Source organism: Nannobrachium achirus (assembly GCF_963921795.1).
Source record: "Nannobrachium achirus genome assembly, chromosome: 5".
NCBI lineage: Eukaryota > Metazoa > Chordata > Actinopteri > Myctophiformes > Myctophidae > Nannobrachium > Nannobrachium achirus.
This window is the reverse complement of record NC_137814.1, coordinates 72,196,593-72,210,617: the sequence shown is the minus strand read 5'-3', so window position 1 is coordinate 72,210,617 and position 14,025 is coordinate 72,196,593. Positions and strand designations below refer to the sequence as shown.

Below are 14,025 nucleotides of genomic sequence, written 5' to 3'. Positions count from 1 at the left end.
CAAATTGGACAATGTTTGTCATTTTATAGGTTCTAAATAGTCCTTAAATTGTCACTTTAGAAATGTGCATAATACACTCTATACACTTGAACCTCATGTTGGTTTGTTTACAGCTGAGTGAAAAAACAATGTTGCACATTAAGTTAATCATCTGGGGACCCCACAAAATAATTTGGGGACCCCCCCACAGGTTGAGAACCACCGTCCTACATGAACACGCATTAAAACCGAGACGTGTACATCTCCATGTATGTACTTGTTCCTAGGTGACCCATCCGATTCTGTGACCCACCTCAGAGCCGAACTGAGTGCAGTTATGTCATGGCAGCCGTGGCAGGGCTGGAATTCTATAGGCAACCAATCGTGGTGCAACACCGCAAGACCCAACTCGCCGAAAATATTTTTTTAAATACATGTTCAGGCGTGGTTTTTCATTCATGTTCAAGTATGATATTGGGAGTCAGAAGTGAAGCATGTTTTATTTAACCAGGGTGCTCTAGCCGAGTCAATTCGACTCTAAGTAAACACACTCACAGCCTCACAGCTAAATACAAGCTCACAGCGCGGCTCTATTTTTGGGTCCTTCACATGAAAAGGTTTGAGCACCACTGACATAGTAGTCTCTCAAGAACAGACTAACTGAGCTCCAGTTAAGTGAAAAGGACCTTTTCTTTGACGATGGCTAGCCAGATCGCTGACATAGAAACATACGTTTTTCAAAAAACCTTAGGATTCCAAAGACACTTATAGAATCTGGTCAAAATTCAAATTTTCACGTTTTTTATCAAAAATGGCAGATCTACAAGCTCGCAGCGCGGTGTGAGCTATCTGCTTGTTTTTCAATAGTTAAAGCATAAAATAATGATACACAATAATGTGTACCCGTTCTAAATGGGTTAATAAAGGACCCCTTATGACCATATATGGAGATCCCCAAGCGCCAAACCCAGGGCTTAACTCACCAAGGCCCTGCTTGGCTTTACTAATTAACATACATTTTATTCCCATATATGGAGATTCCTATATTATCAATATTAAGGACATTAAGGATATTGTGTTATGCTGTTAATATTTGTGTAAATATTAAGGACATATCTGGGAATGCCCATATTTGGTAATGACCATATATGGGCATGTTTTGACATAACATTGTTGACTATCATCCAGGGGTCTCCATATAGGAGTAACTGGTCCCATATACATCACTGGCCAGATGGCCAAGAATTGGCGCGACCTCGCCCTAAAGGCACCCTGAGGTGTCTTACTAGCACAGCTCAAGACCTATTTCTTTACTCTTGCTTTTAGCTAAATTTTTTAATCCCTGTGCTGCTATTGACGTCCGCACGGCTCTGAAATTGTTCTTCAATGTTCTATGCCTTTATTTTTTCTTGCTTTATTGTAATCATTTTACTTATCTCTTTTTTATGTATTTTTTATTTCTAATTTACTTTTTCTCTGTTAAGCACGTGTGCTTCATTTTATGCTCTGTAAAGCACTTTGAGCTGCATTTCATGTCATGAAAGGTGCTATACAAATAAAGTTTTATTATTATTATTATTAGTATATCTCTGTTCTCCTGGGTTTTGCTGTAGGCGTTGAATGCAGTTCAGCACCCTATTTAAAAAAAAAAGCAATAACATCATCGCGATCACCATTACTAGCAAGGCTTGCAGACTGATAAAAATATAGAGAAGTTGCAGTTTCATCTTTGTTTAAGAACTACCGCTCACTTAAGACAGCTTTAAATAACGCCCAAACCTCTGCAACCGCAGGTCATCACCGTGGTGTCTATGTTAAACATTTACCACTAAATGGTCAAATTCAAATATATTATATATTATAAAGATCTTTGAGGTCCCAGACGAAACTTTCTTTGGCTGCCGACAGAAGTGCTTGTCCAGCTGTATCGGCTTCTGGCCATGGTGTTCCAGGGTCAATGGCTGGGGGGCGCATTCCTAGGCTGGCTGCCATGGTGTTGGTTGATGCCAGGCTGCTTTCAGGTCTTGTATCCTGACCTGAAAATAATTAAAATAATTAGGGCCCGAGCACACACAGTGTGTGAGGACCCTATTGTAATCGTAAAGATTATTCTTATTATTATTCCCCCGAATACATTTTTTGAGCCGCAAAACGTACTCCAAAAGCTGTTTTAAAGAAGGTTTACAATTGGAGTGGATGAGAGCACACACACACACACACACACACACACACACACACACACACACACACACACACACACACACACACACACTTGATAAGTCAACAGTGCCACCTAGTGGTCAGAAATCATAAATCTGTCAAGGTACGTCCATGGCTTACATAAGAAATCTGTCATAACTGCTCCATGGCCTTGTTTTAAAAAGAAATATATTCACACGTTCCAGTTAATTGTGCAACGGTTCACAAACTCTACATTGAGGTAAGAAAAAGAAGCGCTCCTCTTCCCCAATGTTCCACTTAATGTGGAGTGGTGTTGTGGATGCAAGTTATCACGTGACGTCTACGTAACGTTAAACATTTACCAACAAATCCTGCGCCTAGAGTTCGACTACTTGTCTTCAGTGGAATGCCCCAATACAATTCCAGAAAAAAAAAGAAAAAAAAAAACATGGTATGGCACACACACCTTCAACATCTTGTAAATGGTCCCTCCACCTAGGAACTGTTCTTTCCCCTCCCGTTCTCTTGTTGCTCCCCATCTCTGAGTAACGGAAAAACGCATCGACTTCGTTAGCGGTGAGGGGTTTCGGACTGAAGCACATCGCTGGTCTGAATGAATCAGGGTTTTGCTGCATATTTTCCAGGACTCCAAGTTTTCAACCCTTCTCTGAACCTATAAGACAAACGTAAGAGCAAAGATGACTCAAGAGTAGGGATGGAGCCCTAAACAAGGGTAACTCGATAACAGATTTATTGAGTACCCGGTATAAATACGTTTTGGGCTTATCAAGCTTGTTATTGAGCATAGCGGCCCATTACGTCATGTTTAAACAATCAAGACAGGAGGCGATCAAGAAATTATTACAGTACTATTCATAATTTAAAGCCATTTAACACATATTGCACATTAATGAATGATCGTTTTAATGATATTTGTTACTTCAATTGTCATCTTCATAAATGGTTAAACTCACAGTTGCAACAACTGGCCAATTAAAAAATATATACCAGTTATGTTCTGAAATTGTGGTCTCGTATCTTTCCACAAAATATTAGAAAACGCTCAATAGTGGGCTCGATAAAAGCCTGGCTCAATAAGCAGGATCAATAAGGTGCTCATTATCAATCAAAATTTAAGAGCTCCATCCCTACTCAAGAGCACAAGGATAAGCACCTCCCCACAGCTTTTTACACCGTGCTGGATCCAAAATCAATCAAGTGAATACTAAAGCCCGTATCAGAGTGTACGGTGGAGAGCTATCCACCGCAAATTTGAGGTGGAAAGCTTTCCACCTCAAGTCAGAAAATAAGTGCAGGACATCATAGTACGCCACGGTGGAGACCTATTCACCGTGACTGACTAGTCTAGATTGACCAATCAGTGAACGGGGTGTAGAGCCTGTCTGTCTGATAGTAAAAACATAGAGATGTGTTGGGACTCGAGGTGGAAAGCTCTCCACCGCGAGGAATGATGTAACGGTGTAGTTTCATGACTGAAAAAGACTCGAAAAGACTACACGCGGTGTAAAGCCTTCCACCGCCCAGGCGACTATGATGCCGGCTTAAAGGACATGTCTGCACACTTGATAAAGCCCAGCTGGGTGAAAGGTTGTTAAATTTCATTATGACCAGACCACTTTCAAAACATGAAAAAATAATTCTCTTTGAAGGTCCAGGCTTTTCCTTTGACGCTGGTACATACTACGTACTGTACCTCAAAGGGTTTGGCATTGATCATCATGAGGCGTAGTTTCTGAGGTGTGACGCTGCTGAAGACATCGTAGGAGCGTCCGGTGGCCACAATGCAGTGGAACAGAGACAGCCTCTTCTGACAGGTGTAGCCTGCACACCAGCCATGGTCCTGAGGGCCTGTGAACCAACAGTGATGAGAGTTTTGTTACTTCTTTGGAGGTTTGTCAGGAACACTGTCTATAAATAGCTATAGCCAGACAAACTTGCCATTGCTAAAGAAAAGTGTGTGTGTGTGTGAGCTGACATCTTTAAAAGAAGACAGAGCAACAATTAAATACACCAAAATAGATAAAAATACAGTACTGCCATAGGCGTGTTTCTATTGTGATGCAAAAGTGATTATGTGCCCGTGTAGATATGAATGTGTGTGGTTGGACCTTGAACCAACTATTTTCACCATTAATCAGATCCACATAGCCATCTCCCAGTACAGCTACAGGAGACAGGCGTCTGGTCTCTGTGTCTGCGTCAAGACTCTCAATCACCCGCATCCTGTAGTTCAGTCCAAAGAACTTGTAGCTCTGCCAGGGGTACACATTATGTGCAATTCTTCCTGATCACACCTGAAAATGAAGATTAAAAAGGGTTCAATACATACATCAGACTTATACAGTCGTATAGTTTATACTATATACAATACTTAAAGGGGCACTCCACAACTTTTCAACCTATGTTCATATAATTGGTCCTCACTCAAAAATAGCTTTTTTCTTTTCTTTTTTTTTCAGAGGAGGGCTGTGGGCAGGTCAGAAACCCATAGGCTTGTGACATCATCGATTGCCAATCCAGCTTATAGAAACTGCAGGCTTTCTATTCCTGAAAAGTTGCAATTTTAAAGTGGAAGCCATTGTTATCGCGCTAATAAAAAAAATATATATATATATATATATATTGTGATATTTTATCATCAACATTAGTGAGAACTAATTCAACCTGTCTGATATGAAGACAGGTTGAAAAGTGGTGAACTACTCCTTTAAAGACACAAAAAACAAAAGCAAAATAAAAAAATAAAATAGGGGCAACATGCATCTGTTGATGCCTACCGGTATGTCCTTGTAACTGTAGACTAAATCATTTACTGTATAGAAAAGTAACATAAATGTCTACTCTTCCAAACTCCACATAAATAAAAAAGACTCTTATAGCAACCCTGTATTGCTGAGTGAGATACTAGGAGTGAGTTTTAATGGACTTTTTGTATATGAGACTTTTTGAAAGACGCATGTCGAGGCATGAGGCACATCAGGTGGCAGTGGCTCAGGGGTAGAGTGGCCGGTAGAGCAGCCAGATGGGAACCGATCTCGGGATCCCCAAGAGTTGGTGTCCAAGTGTCTTTGAGCAAGACGCTGAACCCCTAATTGCTCCCGATGAGCATGTTGGTGCCTTGCAGGGTTTTCCTCCGCCATCGGTGTATGAATGGGTGAATGTAATGTGCTTTGTTGTCTTTACCGGAAACGCCGGTATTCTGGTGTTTATATTCTGGTGTTTAAGGAAGCCGACTCTTCTTATCTAAGGCATACTGTATGTGTGTGTGACCATGCTCTATTGCTCTAATATTACTGTAACAATTTTGAGTGTCTGTCCTGGTTTAGAACATCAATAAGTTGAACAGGGATTGCGTTTATTCAAATTACCAATGTACTTCTACTTTTATCTACCAGTATGTGCAAACTCACATCCAGAGGAAATAAAAAGTACAGCCATGGGTAAGCTCCAATTCCTTAAATGACTTCCTCGCATCAAAGTGTTCATTTAACTCAGACTTATAAGGTTGGCTACCTTTGTTTGGTGCGATCGTATCCACAGAGATGCAGCTGCCATTGGGGAAAGTGAGCATCATTTTGGGGATGCGGTGGTCACCCAACCCTCTTCTGGGATCCCCATCCCACTCATACTCTGACTGGGGAATCACAGCACCTACTGCACCCAGGAAGGACCTGTCCAAATCCTTCAGCATCGTCTTCTTCTTAGCATCACAGTCCATGTCCACAGAGTCAGCGGGGTTGACTTTCCTGATGGAAATAAAGCAAATAGACTTACTATTGTCCTTTGGTCACCAGCTTAGTATTAGGCAGATATTAGCAAACTTTTAATATAGGAGTGTCTTTATGGTTGAAAATTGAAAGACGAGAGCATCCTTATCTTTAACAATAACTGTACTACATCCTCCTGGGGCCTGTTTCACGAAAGCTGAATTAAATAAGCCAGGATTTAAGCCAAATCCAGACTTGACAAAGCCTCCTCTGTATAGCCTGGTTTATTCTGTTCCACTAACGCCAAGCCAGGCTGAGAAAGAGACTTTGTCGAGCCAGGATCGCAAAGCCCGACTCGACAAGGGCATGGGCTTTTCCTTGAAAACCCCATGCAGTCGAGCGTCAATTCCTTGATCAAGACCAATCACGGTACTGAAGAACAGAGCAGTGTACTTCTGCCCCACCCCCCACATAAAAAACAGACAGGCATACAATAGCTGCTATCAGTGGTGAAAAAGTAAAAATGTTTTACTCAAGTAAAAGTTTCAATACTGCAATGAAGAAATACTCAGTTACAAGTAAATGTCCGGAATAAGGCGGAATTCTAAATGTACTTGAGTAAAAGTATCAAAAAAGTAAAAAGAATTAAAAGTACTCATTATGCAGATGTCCCAGTTTTGAAAATAGCAGATCTGCAAGCTCAGAATGCTTCGCATTGTGAGCTTGTAAATCTACAAAGTAACTAATAACTAAAGTTTGCAAATAAATTGAGTAAAAGTACCATATTTGGATCTGAGATCTGTATAGTGGAGTAAAGTAAATAAAGAAAATGCTCAAATAAAGAACAAATACCTAAAGATTATACTTAAGTACAATATTTAAGTAAATGTACTTTACACCACTGGCTGCTACGTCCAGCGCAACACTTGTGGAATACTTTCAGCTGTCTGTAAACAAGGAAATACCGGTACTTTGTTTTGTTTTTAGTTTTGAGTCAAATTATTAATTTTATTCAGTAGCCGGGTATTGCGGGTAATAAGCAGGATAAAGACTGCCTCCTTGGTGGTACTCCATGTACACTATAACATCCCTTCAGCCTGATAACCCCCCTCGGCTGCGCCTCGTCTTTATCCCTTACCTGTCGTATTGGTTAATCTATGGGTTGATTTTAAAGGTTATCCTGTCTATGTGACTCTATCCTGTCTTTATGTCCTGTCCTGTCGATGTCCTGGCAACACACCTGATGATATGACAAGCTCAATTTCTGAGTTGTCAGTCAAAACATCTCATTACTCAGACTACGTGGCTACACGTGCAGTGAAGGTTAATAATAATGAGAGTCGGATGAATGCAACGTCTAAGTAATGTGTGTTGGAACAGTGGCAAAAAGGCAACATTCTATAATACTCACTATACTGGTCTTCCATGCTGGTGACTAAAGCCACACAAAGGCAAAGGCTGGGGGGGCGCTGTGTTGGTCGATGCCATGGTGTTCACTTCATGGCTGGGGGGGCGCTGTGTTGGTCGATGCCATGGTGTTCACTTCACGGCTGGGGGGCGCTGTGCTGGTCGATGCCATGGTGTTGATAATGTCAGGCTGGGGGGCGCCTGCTGGAGATAGTGTTCATCGGTCCAAGGCTGTAGGGGTCAGTGCTCATATGTTAAAATGTAGGCATTTAGCAGACATTTAGAATCCAGAGCGATTTACAGTAAGCATTGGACAACACAAGGTAATAAATCAAATGCATAGAAATAAGAATCGAAAGTATCTAATGAACAAACAGCAGATAATAAATAAAGAAATTGTACATTGAAACGATACACTAAAGGATGAATGACCACCTTTCTATAAAACATGACATTTAAATTACATTTAGCCTTTGGATAAGCCCTCAAAGTCGTAAAGGCTAGGGCAAGTGGCTAAAGTGGAGTCTGAAGAGGCGAGTCTTCAGATTATGGTGGAAGATTGGGAGTGAGTCTGCAGAGCTATTTCAATGAGGAGTCAGGAGTGCATTACATAGTTTGGGAGCCAAACAATGGCTCTATGGAAGCGTCTGGGACATGTGGAGCGTTTGCCCCAGGTGTTACAATAAATACTACTACAAATTACTCAAATAAAAGAAAAATTACTGACAATGACCAATAAAATAAGGTACTATAGTGGAAATAGCATTGGAGTCTGCATTAAGGTATAATATTCTTTAAGGAAGCAAAAACAAAATGATTATTTTGGGGGTCGCTGCCTGTCCTACATCACTGGTTCTCAATCTTTTCAGGCCACGACCCCCTAAATTGTCATATTTTAACTGGGGACCCCCCACCCTGATGAGCACTAAGAGTTGAGGCATTACATCTACAATGTAGATCGGCTATTTTCACAATTTCTGACACTAATATTTGACAAATTGGACAATGTTTGTCATTTTATTGGTTGTAAATAGTCCTTAAATTGTCACTTAAGAAATGTGCACTCTATACACTTGAACCCCATGTTGGTTTGTTTACAGTTGAGCGAGAAAACAATGTTGCACATTAAATTAATCATCTGGGGACCCCACAAAATAACTTGGGGACGCCCCTCGGGGTCCCGACCCACAGGTTGAGAACCACCGTCCTACATGAACACGCATTAAAACCGAGACGTGTACATGTCATCTCCACGTATGTACTCGTTCCTCCTAGCAAATCCAGACATTTCACGTATTGCCGTTACACAGCAATTGGTGACCCATCCGATTCTGTGACCTCAGAGCCAAACTGAGTGCAGTTATGTCATGGCAGCCGTGGCGGGCTGGAATTCTATAGGCAACCAATCGTGGTGCAACACCGTGACCACACATGTATTTTCATTATATCTTCAAAGAATAACGGCCCGTTCTTCACGCCAAGCATTAAGTGTGAACGACCGTCAACTTATGCTTTGAGTATTTGCATTTAGATTGTGTCAGGTCTGTTGATATTGTTCACAGATTCACACCTTCCATGATAAATACAATGAAAAAAATCGCTGTCATTAGCATTGTTCTCATTGCCCTGATTGCCTGATATAGATGAGCAAAAACGTTGCACTGTCATCTCTCTGAACAGATTAGGGTAAGCAGATAGAGCCATGGCTTGTAAAAACTGCAGGCTAAAGCCAACTCAGCAACAAGACTTAGCTAAAATGCTAATTTCGCTAGCTAACAGTAAACTCTCTTTACATCAAATCAAAACCAAAACCCTTAAGACACAACTGACAAAAAACACTTTACAAACGTTAGTTTATTAAATAGATTCTATCATTCTATAATAATAACAATAGAAGATTTGCCCTCACCTACCTCCATGTCTGTAGCAAATGTTGTTTACATCTGATGGAGCTGTGGTCTGCAGTCTGAAGCCAGGAAGAAAACGAAGTCACGTGACTTCGGTCACATGACTTTGGTCACCTTCCGTTGACAGTGAAAATGATTTGTATGTGCTACTGAAAACCTCAGGGAAAGCCTGGTGAGGCGAGGTTTCATACATACTAGTGAAATGATATATACATGCTATTAAAATAATGTATATATATTATCAAAATAACTTATATATATAGTACTGAAATTACTTTTTTGATTACATGTGATTTATTTGCATATAGTAATGAAATTATATATATACATGCTATTAAAATCATGTATATATACTATTGAAATGACTTATATATATATAACTGAAATTACTTGTATGAATACATGTGATTTATTTGCATATAGTAATGAAATTATATATTGCTATCAAAATAATGTATATATATAATATCGAAATAACGTATATATATAGTACTGAAATGACTCGTACGATTACATGTGGAACTCTTTCATACATTACACTGAAATCACGTATGCATAGCACTGAAATGATACGTTTATACATCATTGAATTCATTTATACATACTAGTGAAACTACTTGCATGAATATATGTGAAATACAATAAATTCAGTTGTACACGTACGAGTGTTCAGTAATATATATGCAGCCTTTTCATGGGTGGATGTGTGAGTGTTTCAGATATATATATGTGTAAATAATTTTGTACGTATGTGTATATGGCACAGAAGTATATAGGTATGTGTATGTGTTTGTCATATGCATGCGTAAGTGTTCAGTTGAGTATGTATACGGTTTCATATACGAACGCGCATAGATTTACTAAGTATGTATGTATGTACGAGTGTTTCAGTAGTGAGCGTAAGAGTGTTTCATTATCGAGCGTATAACATTTCATTAGTATATGTAAGCGTGTCTCAACAGCGTGTGTCAAAGTGTCTCAATATTGAATGTAAAAGCATTTCAGTAGTACGTATAAGACTGTCTCATTAGTGTGTGTAAAAGTGTCTCACTATTTTTGGCCTAAAGGGCCCCTCATAAGGTACTGCACTCCACTGTAGTAGATTATAGGGATGTGCGCGTGTATTCGGTTATCCGATTACACGGTTTGTAAACCACTATTCGTTTTGAAAATACAATTCGCTTATTCTATTAAATATATTTTTAATTATTGAGATATTAACTTTATTAAACATTTAAATTCTGTGCCCATATTACTGTCTTGTCTTAATAAAATGTTATGTTTTAACAAGCAAATTAAGCATTCCCTTTGTTGATTTGCGGTGTCTGTGTCACAATCTGACTGTTGCGCGCAGTGGTCAGAGTGATCGCGCTGACCTGCAGTGAGTGTGCATGCCACTGCACGCAGACCATAGCAGACACACACCAAGCAGGCTGTCCGCAGCGACGTGTATCTTAAAGATACTGTATGTGAATCACTCGTTACCTCGAGTAGGATAGCCTGCATGCTGCATCTGTGATCCGGTCCATGAATTAATCCATATTTTGGGGTGAGAACAAGCCAAGGAGAATGCTTAATCGAATGGAATACCATTATGTAGCTAACTTTGCAGAGAACAGAGCTGTTACTCAGTTAGTATAGCGACTCCAGTCAGCAGCTGTTGTAGCGACCAAGCTGAGACTGATGCGCTAATTATTGATCTGACCTAAATTCACGCAATGACGTAATTGATTAATTTGAGCAAGATTTCAATATTATATAACATTTTAAAAGGCTTTTATATACTCTTGATACTTTTTTCAAACGAGGTTTGCCCTAACAGATCGAAGTGCTCAGTTTTGGCTATTTTCTGTGTGAAATTACAATTAAAAAAAAAAAAAAAAAACAACAATTAATTTTCGAGTAGTCGAATATTCGTTTACAAAATTGTCGTGTACACGTCAGTGAAATTAGTCGCTAGGAACATCCCTAGTAGATTACAACATTTTATAGATTTTCATTGTATTTTTTCCCCTAGACTTCTTGCACATCCATGTGTGTAAAGAGTAGGTTTCACCTGAAGAGGAGTGGAGCTCCAGTCTGGTCCAGGATGAACCACAACCTCCACAGATTAAAGAGGAACAGGAGGAGCTACTTCATAGACCAGAAGAGGCTGGTGGGTCAATGTTGACATTACTAGCAGTGAAGAGTGAGGGCGATGATGAAAGCAGAGAGCCTGTAGCCAGCACCTCCACTGAACACATGAAAACACAAGCTGATGTAGAGGACTGTGGAACATCACAACCAACCAGTGATGACCAGCTCCTCTCTTCTTCACACTGTTCTCAATCAGACACTGAAGACAGTGATGAGTGGGAGGAGAATAGGGGAGATCAGTCAGCTTTAATGACACTGAAATCACACAAGATACAAAATGTGGGAGGACAGGACAAGCTGTCCCAGGACCTGAAATCATCGGAAAAAACTCACTCCAAGAAGGGTCACACAGGAAAGAAAAGTTTTAGTTGTACAGAGTGTGGCAAAATGTTTAATTGTAATGCACATCTGAAGAGTCACGCAATGATTCACACAGGGGAAAAGCCCTTTTCTTGTACAGTATGTGGTAATGGCTTTCGTGGAACAAGTCATCTAAAAACACACATGATGACTCATACAGGGGAAAAGCCATTTTCTTGTACAGTGTGTGGCAAAGGCTTTGTTCAAAAGGGTGATGTAAAAAAACACATGGTGACTCACACAGGGGAAAGGCCATGTACTTGTACAGTATGTGGTAAAGGCTTTAATCTCATGGGTAATTTAAAAACACACATGAGGACGCATACAGGGGAAAAGCCCTATATTTGTACAGTCTGTGGTAAAGGGTTAGGGTTAGGGTTAGGCAAAAAACTACGCTCAAAAACCCCCATTGACTTTGCATGGGGGACTCCGAAAAAAAACTAGAAACTTTGGCGCCACATAACTCTGCCATACTTTTGCATAGCAACGTGATTTAAACTTTAAAATGCACACACAACTTTGGTCTTTTTCCAGCCAATAGGGATGAGCTGTAATTGATTAAGCCCCGCCCCCTCTATAACAGGAAGTGCCCTTTGCCAAACAGGAAGTGCCTCTACATCTCATGAACCGTTTGTCGTACAGACTCGCGGCTGGTGTCATAATTTTTTTTTTCTCAATTTTTTTTTCTCAAAAAATTTTTTTTTCTCAACATTTTTTTTTTCTCAAAAATATTTTTTCTCAACATTTTTTTTTCTCAAAAATTTTTTCTCAAAAATCTTTTTTCTCAATTTCTTTTCTCAAAAAATTTTTTTTCTCAATTTTTTTTTCTTAAATTTTTTTATCTCAAAAATCTTTTTTTCTCAAAAAAAATTTTTGCTCAAAATTTTTTTTTCTCAAATTTTTTTTTTCTCAATTTTTTTTCTCTCAACATTTTTTTTTCTCAAAATGTTTTTTTTTCTCTCACACAAGGTTGCACAGACTTAGCGAGCTGCATGCACACTTAAAATTTCTTAGAAATGTTCTTTTCTAGTTGAGCTTGCTTAGGCACATTTGCACAAGGTCTACTAAAAGGATATGCACAGGAAAGCACACAGCATATAACATTGAATGAAAGACAGAACACTGTACTCTGCAGAGGATATCATCAGAAAAACAGCTGTAAAAATACAATGCAAAATAAATGATCTTTACAATAGAAGGGTCAGGTTGCCAGTTTCGAGTAGCAGCTCCCTGTAAGTGGTTTTTCAGGACAGTTTCAAAGAAAGTTGTGGATTTACACTCCCTTAAGGCCTGCAGTAGGGCGTTCCACATTTTAGTGGTATAGCACGAGAACAAATTTGATCCTGTTTGAGACGAATCTGGGTTGAACATGATGTAATCATGAACATCCATGACATGTGGAGGTATTTTGTCAGGTACACGGGTATCTTAGTTGTGTAGTTTATTGTGTACTCCAGGCCCATTGAAGGATTCTGTATTCAGTCTTGTACTTTGAGCCACCCCATGCTTGAAAGGTGAATGGCGGTGAGGTGAGTCCGAGCCTTTTTTTTAGTCCTCATCGTATTCCTTCATTCCAGATCAGAGTGTGGAGTCCAGACTGCAGGTGAAAATCAGTTCTCCAGCCAGGACTGTTTCTGTTAAACAGGAACCTGGAGATGTTAAACAGGAACCTGAAGACCACCTTAAACAGGAACCTGGAGACCAACTGGATCTCAGTAAGTTTAAAGCACTCCCCCCATTTTATAGGGTCTCATTGTATTTTTGCATCTTCTGTAATATCAGCCCACCATTAAATTCAATGTTTTAGAAATGTTGATTAAAGAGCAATCTGATACTTTATCCAGCTACTACTCTGCACTGAGGTACTGCACTCCACTGCAGTAGATTACAACATTTTATAGATTTTCATTGTATTTTTTTCTCCTAGACTTTTTGCACATTCCTGTGTGTAAAGAGCAGGTTTCACCTGAAGAGGAATGGAGCTCCAGTCTGGTCCAGGAGGAACCACAACCTCCACAGATTAAAGAAGAACAGGAGGAGCTACTTCATAGACCAGAAGAGGCTGGTGGGTCAATGTTGACATTACTAGCAGTGAAAAGTGAGGGCGATGATGAAAGCAGTGAGCCTGTAGCCAGCACCTCGACTGAACACATGAAAACACAAGCTGATGTAGAGGACTGTGGAACATCACAACCAACCAGTGATGACCAGCTCCTCTCTTCTTCACACTGTTCTCAATCAGACACTGAAGACAGTGATGAGTGGGAGGAGAATAGGGGAGATCAGTCAGCTTTAATGACACTGAAATCACACAAGATACAAAATGT

At 39.9% G+C, this 14,025-nt stretch overlaps 1 protein-coding gene and 1 long non-coding RNA gene across 2 annotated transcripts; both read right to left on the bottom strand.

Annotated features, from left to right (window-relative positions):
• Positions 1 to 1,580: 1,580 nt before the first annotated feature.
• Positions 1,581 to 4,409, bottom strand: LOC308285956 (uncharacterized protein). Its single transcript, XM_080726903.1, has 4 exons — positions 4,310 to 4,409; positions 3,875 to 4,029; positions 2,627 to 2,833; positions 1,581 to 2,015 (listed from the first exon to the last, which is right to left on the bottom strand). Exons 1-4 carry the CDS (start codon positions 4,401 to 4,403, stop codon positions 1,956 to 1,958), a joined length of 516 nt encoding a protein of 171 aa, XP_080583029.1. The 5' UTR covers positions 4,404 to 4,409; the 3' UTR covers positions 1,581 to 1,955.
• Positions 4,410 to 4,424: 15 nt separating this feature from the next.
• Positions 4,425 to 7,505, bottom strand: LOC308285957. The gene is made up of 3 exons (XR_013962097.1): positions 7,300 to 7,505; positions 5,695 to 5,927; positions 4,425 to 4,475 (listed from the first exon to the last, which is right to left on the bottom strand). It is a non-coding gene; the product is annotated as an uncharacterized lncRNA (long non-coding RNA).
• Between the last annotated feature and the right edge of the window lie 6,520 nt (positions 7,506 to 14,025).

Coding starts and splice junctions, on each gene's coding strand:
- LOC308285956 (XM_080726903.1), bottom strand. CDS start 4,403: ATGCGGGTGATTGAGAGTCTTGACGCAGACACAGAGACCAGACGCCTG. Junction 2,834..3,874: donor TCAATGCCAAACCCTTTGAG/GTACAGTACGTA, acceptor TTTGTCTTATAG/GTTCAGAGAAGGGTTGAAAA. Junction 2,016..2,626: donor CCATTTACAAGATGTTGAAG/GTGTGTGTGCCA, acceptor AATTATTTTCAG/GTCAGGATACAAGACCTGAA.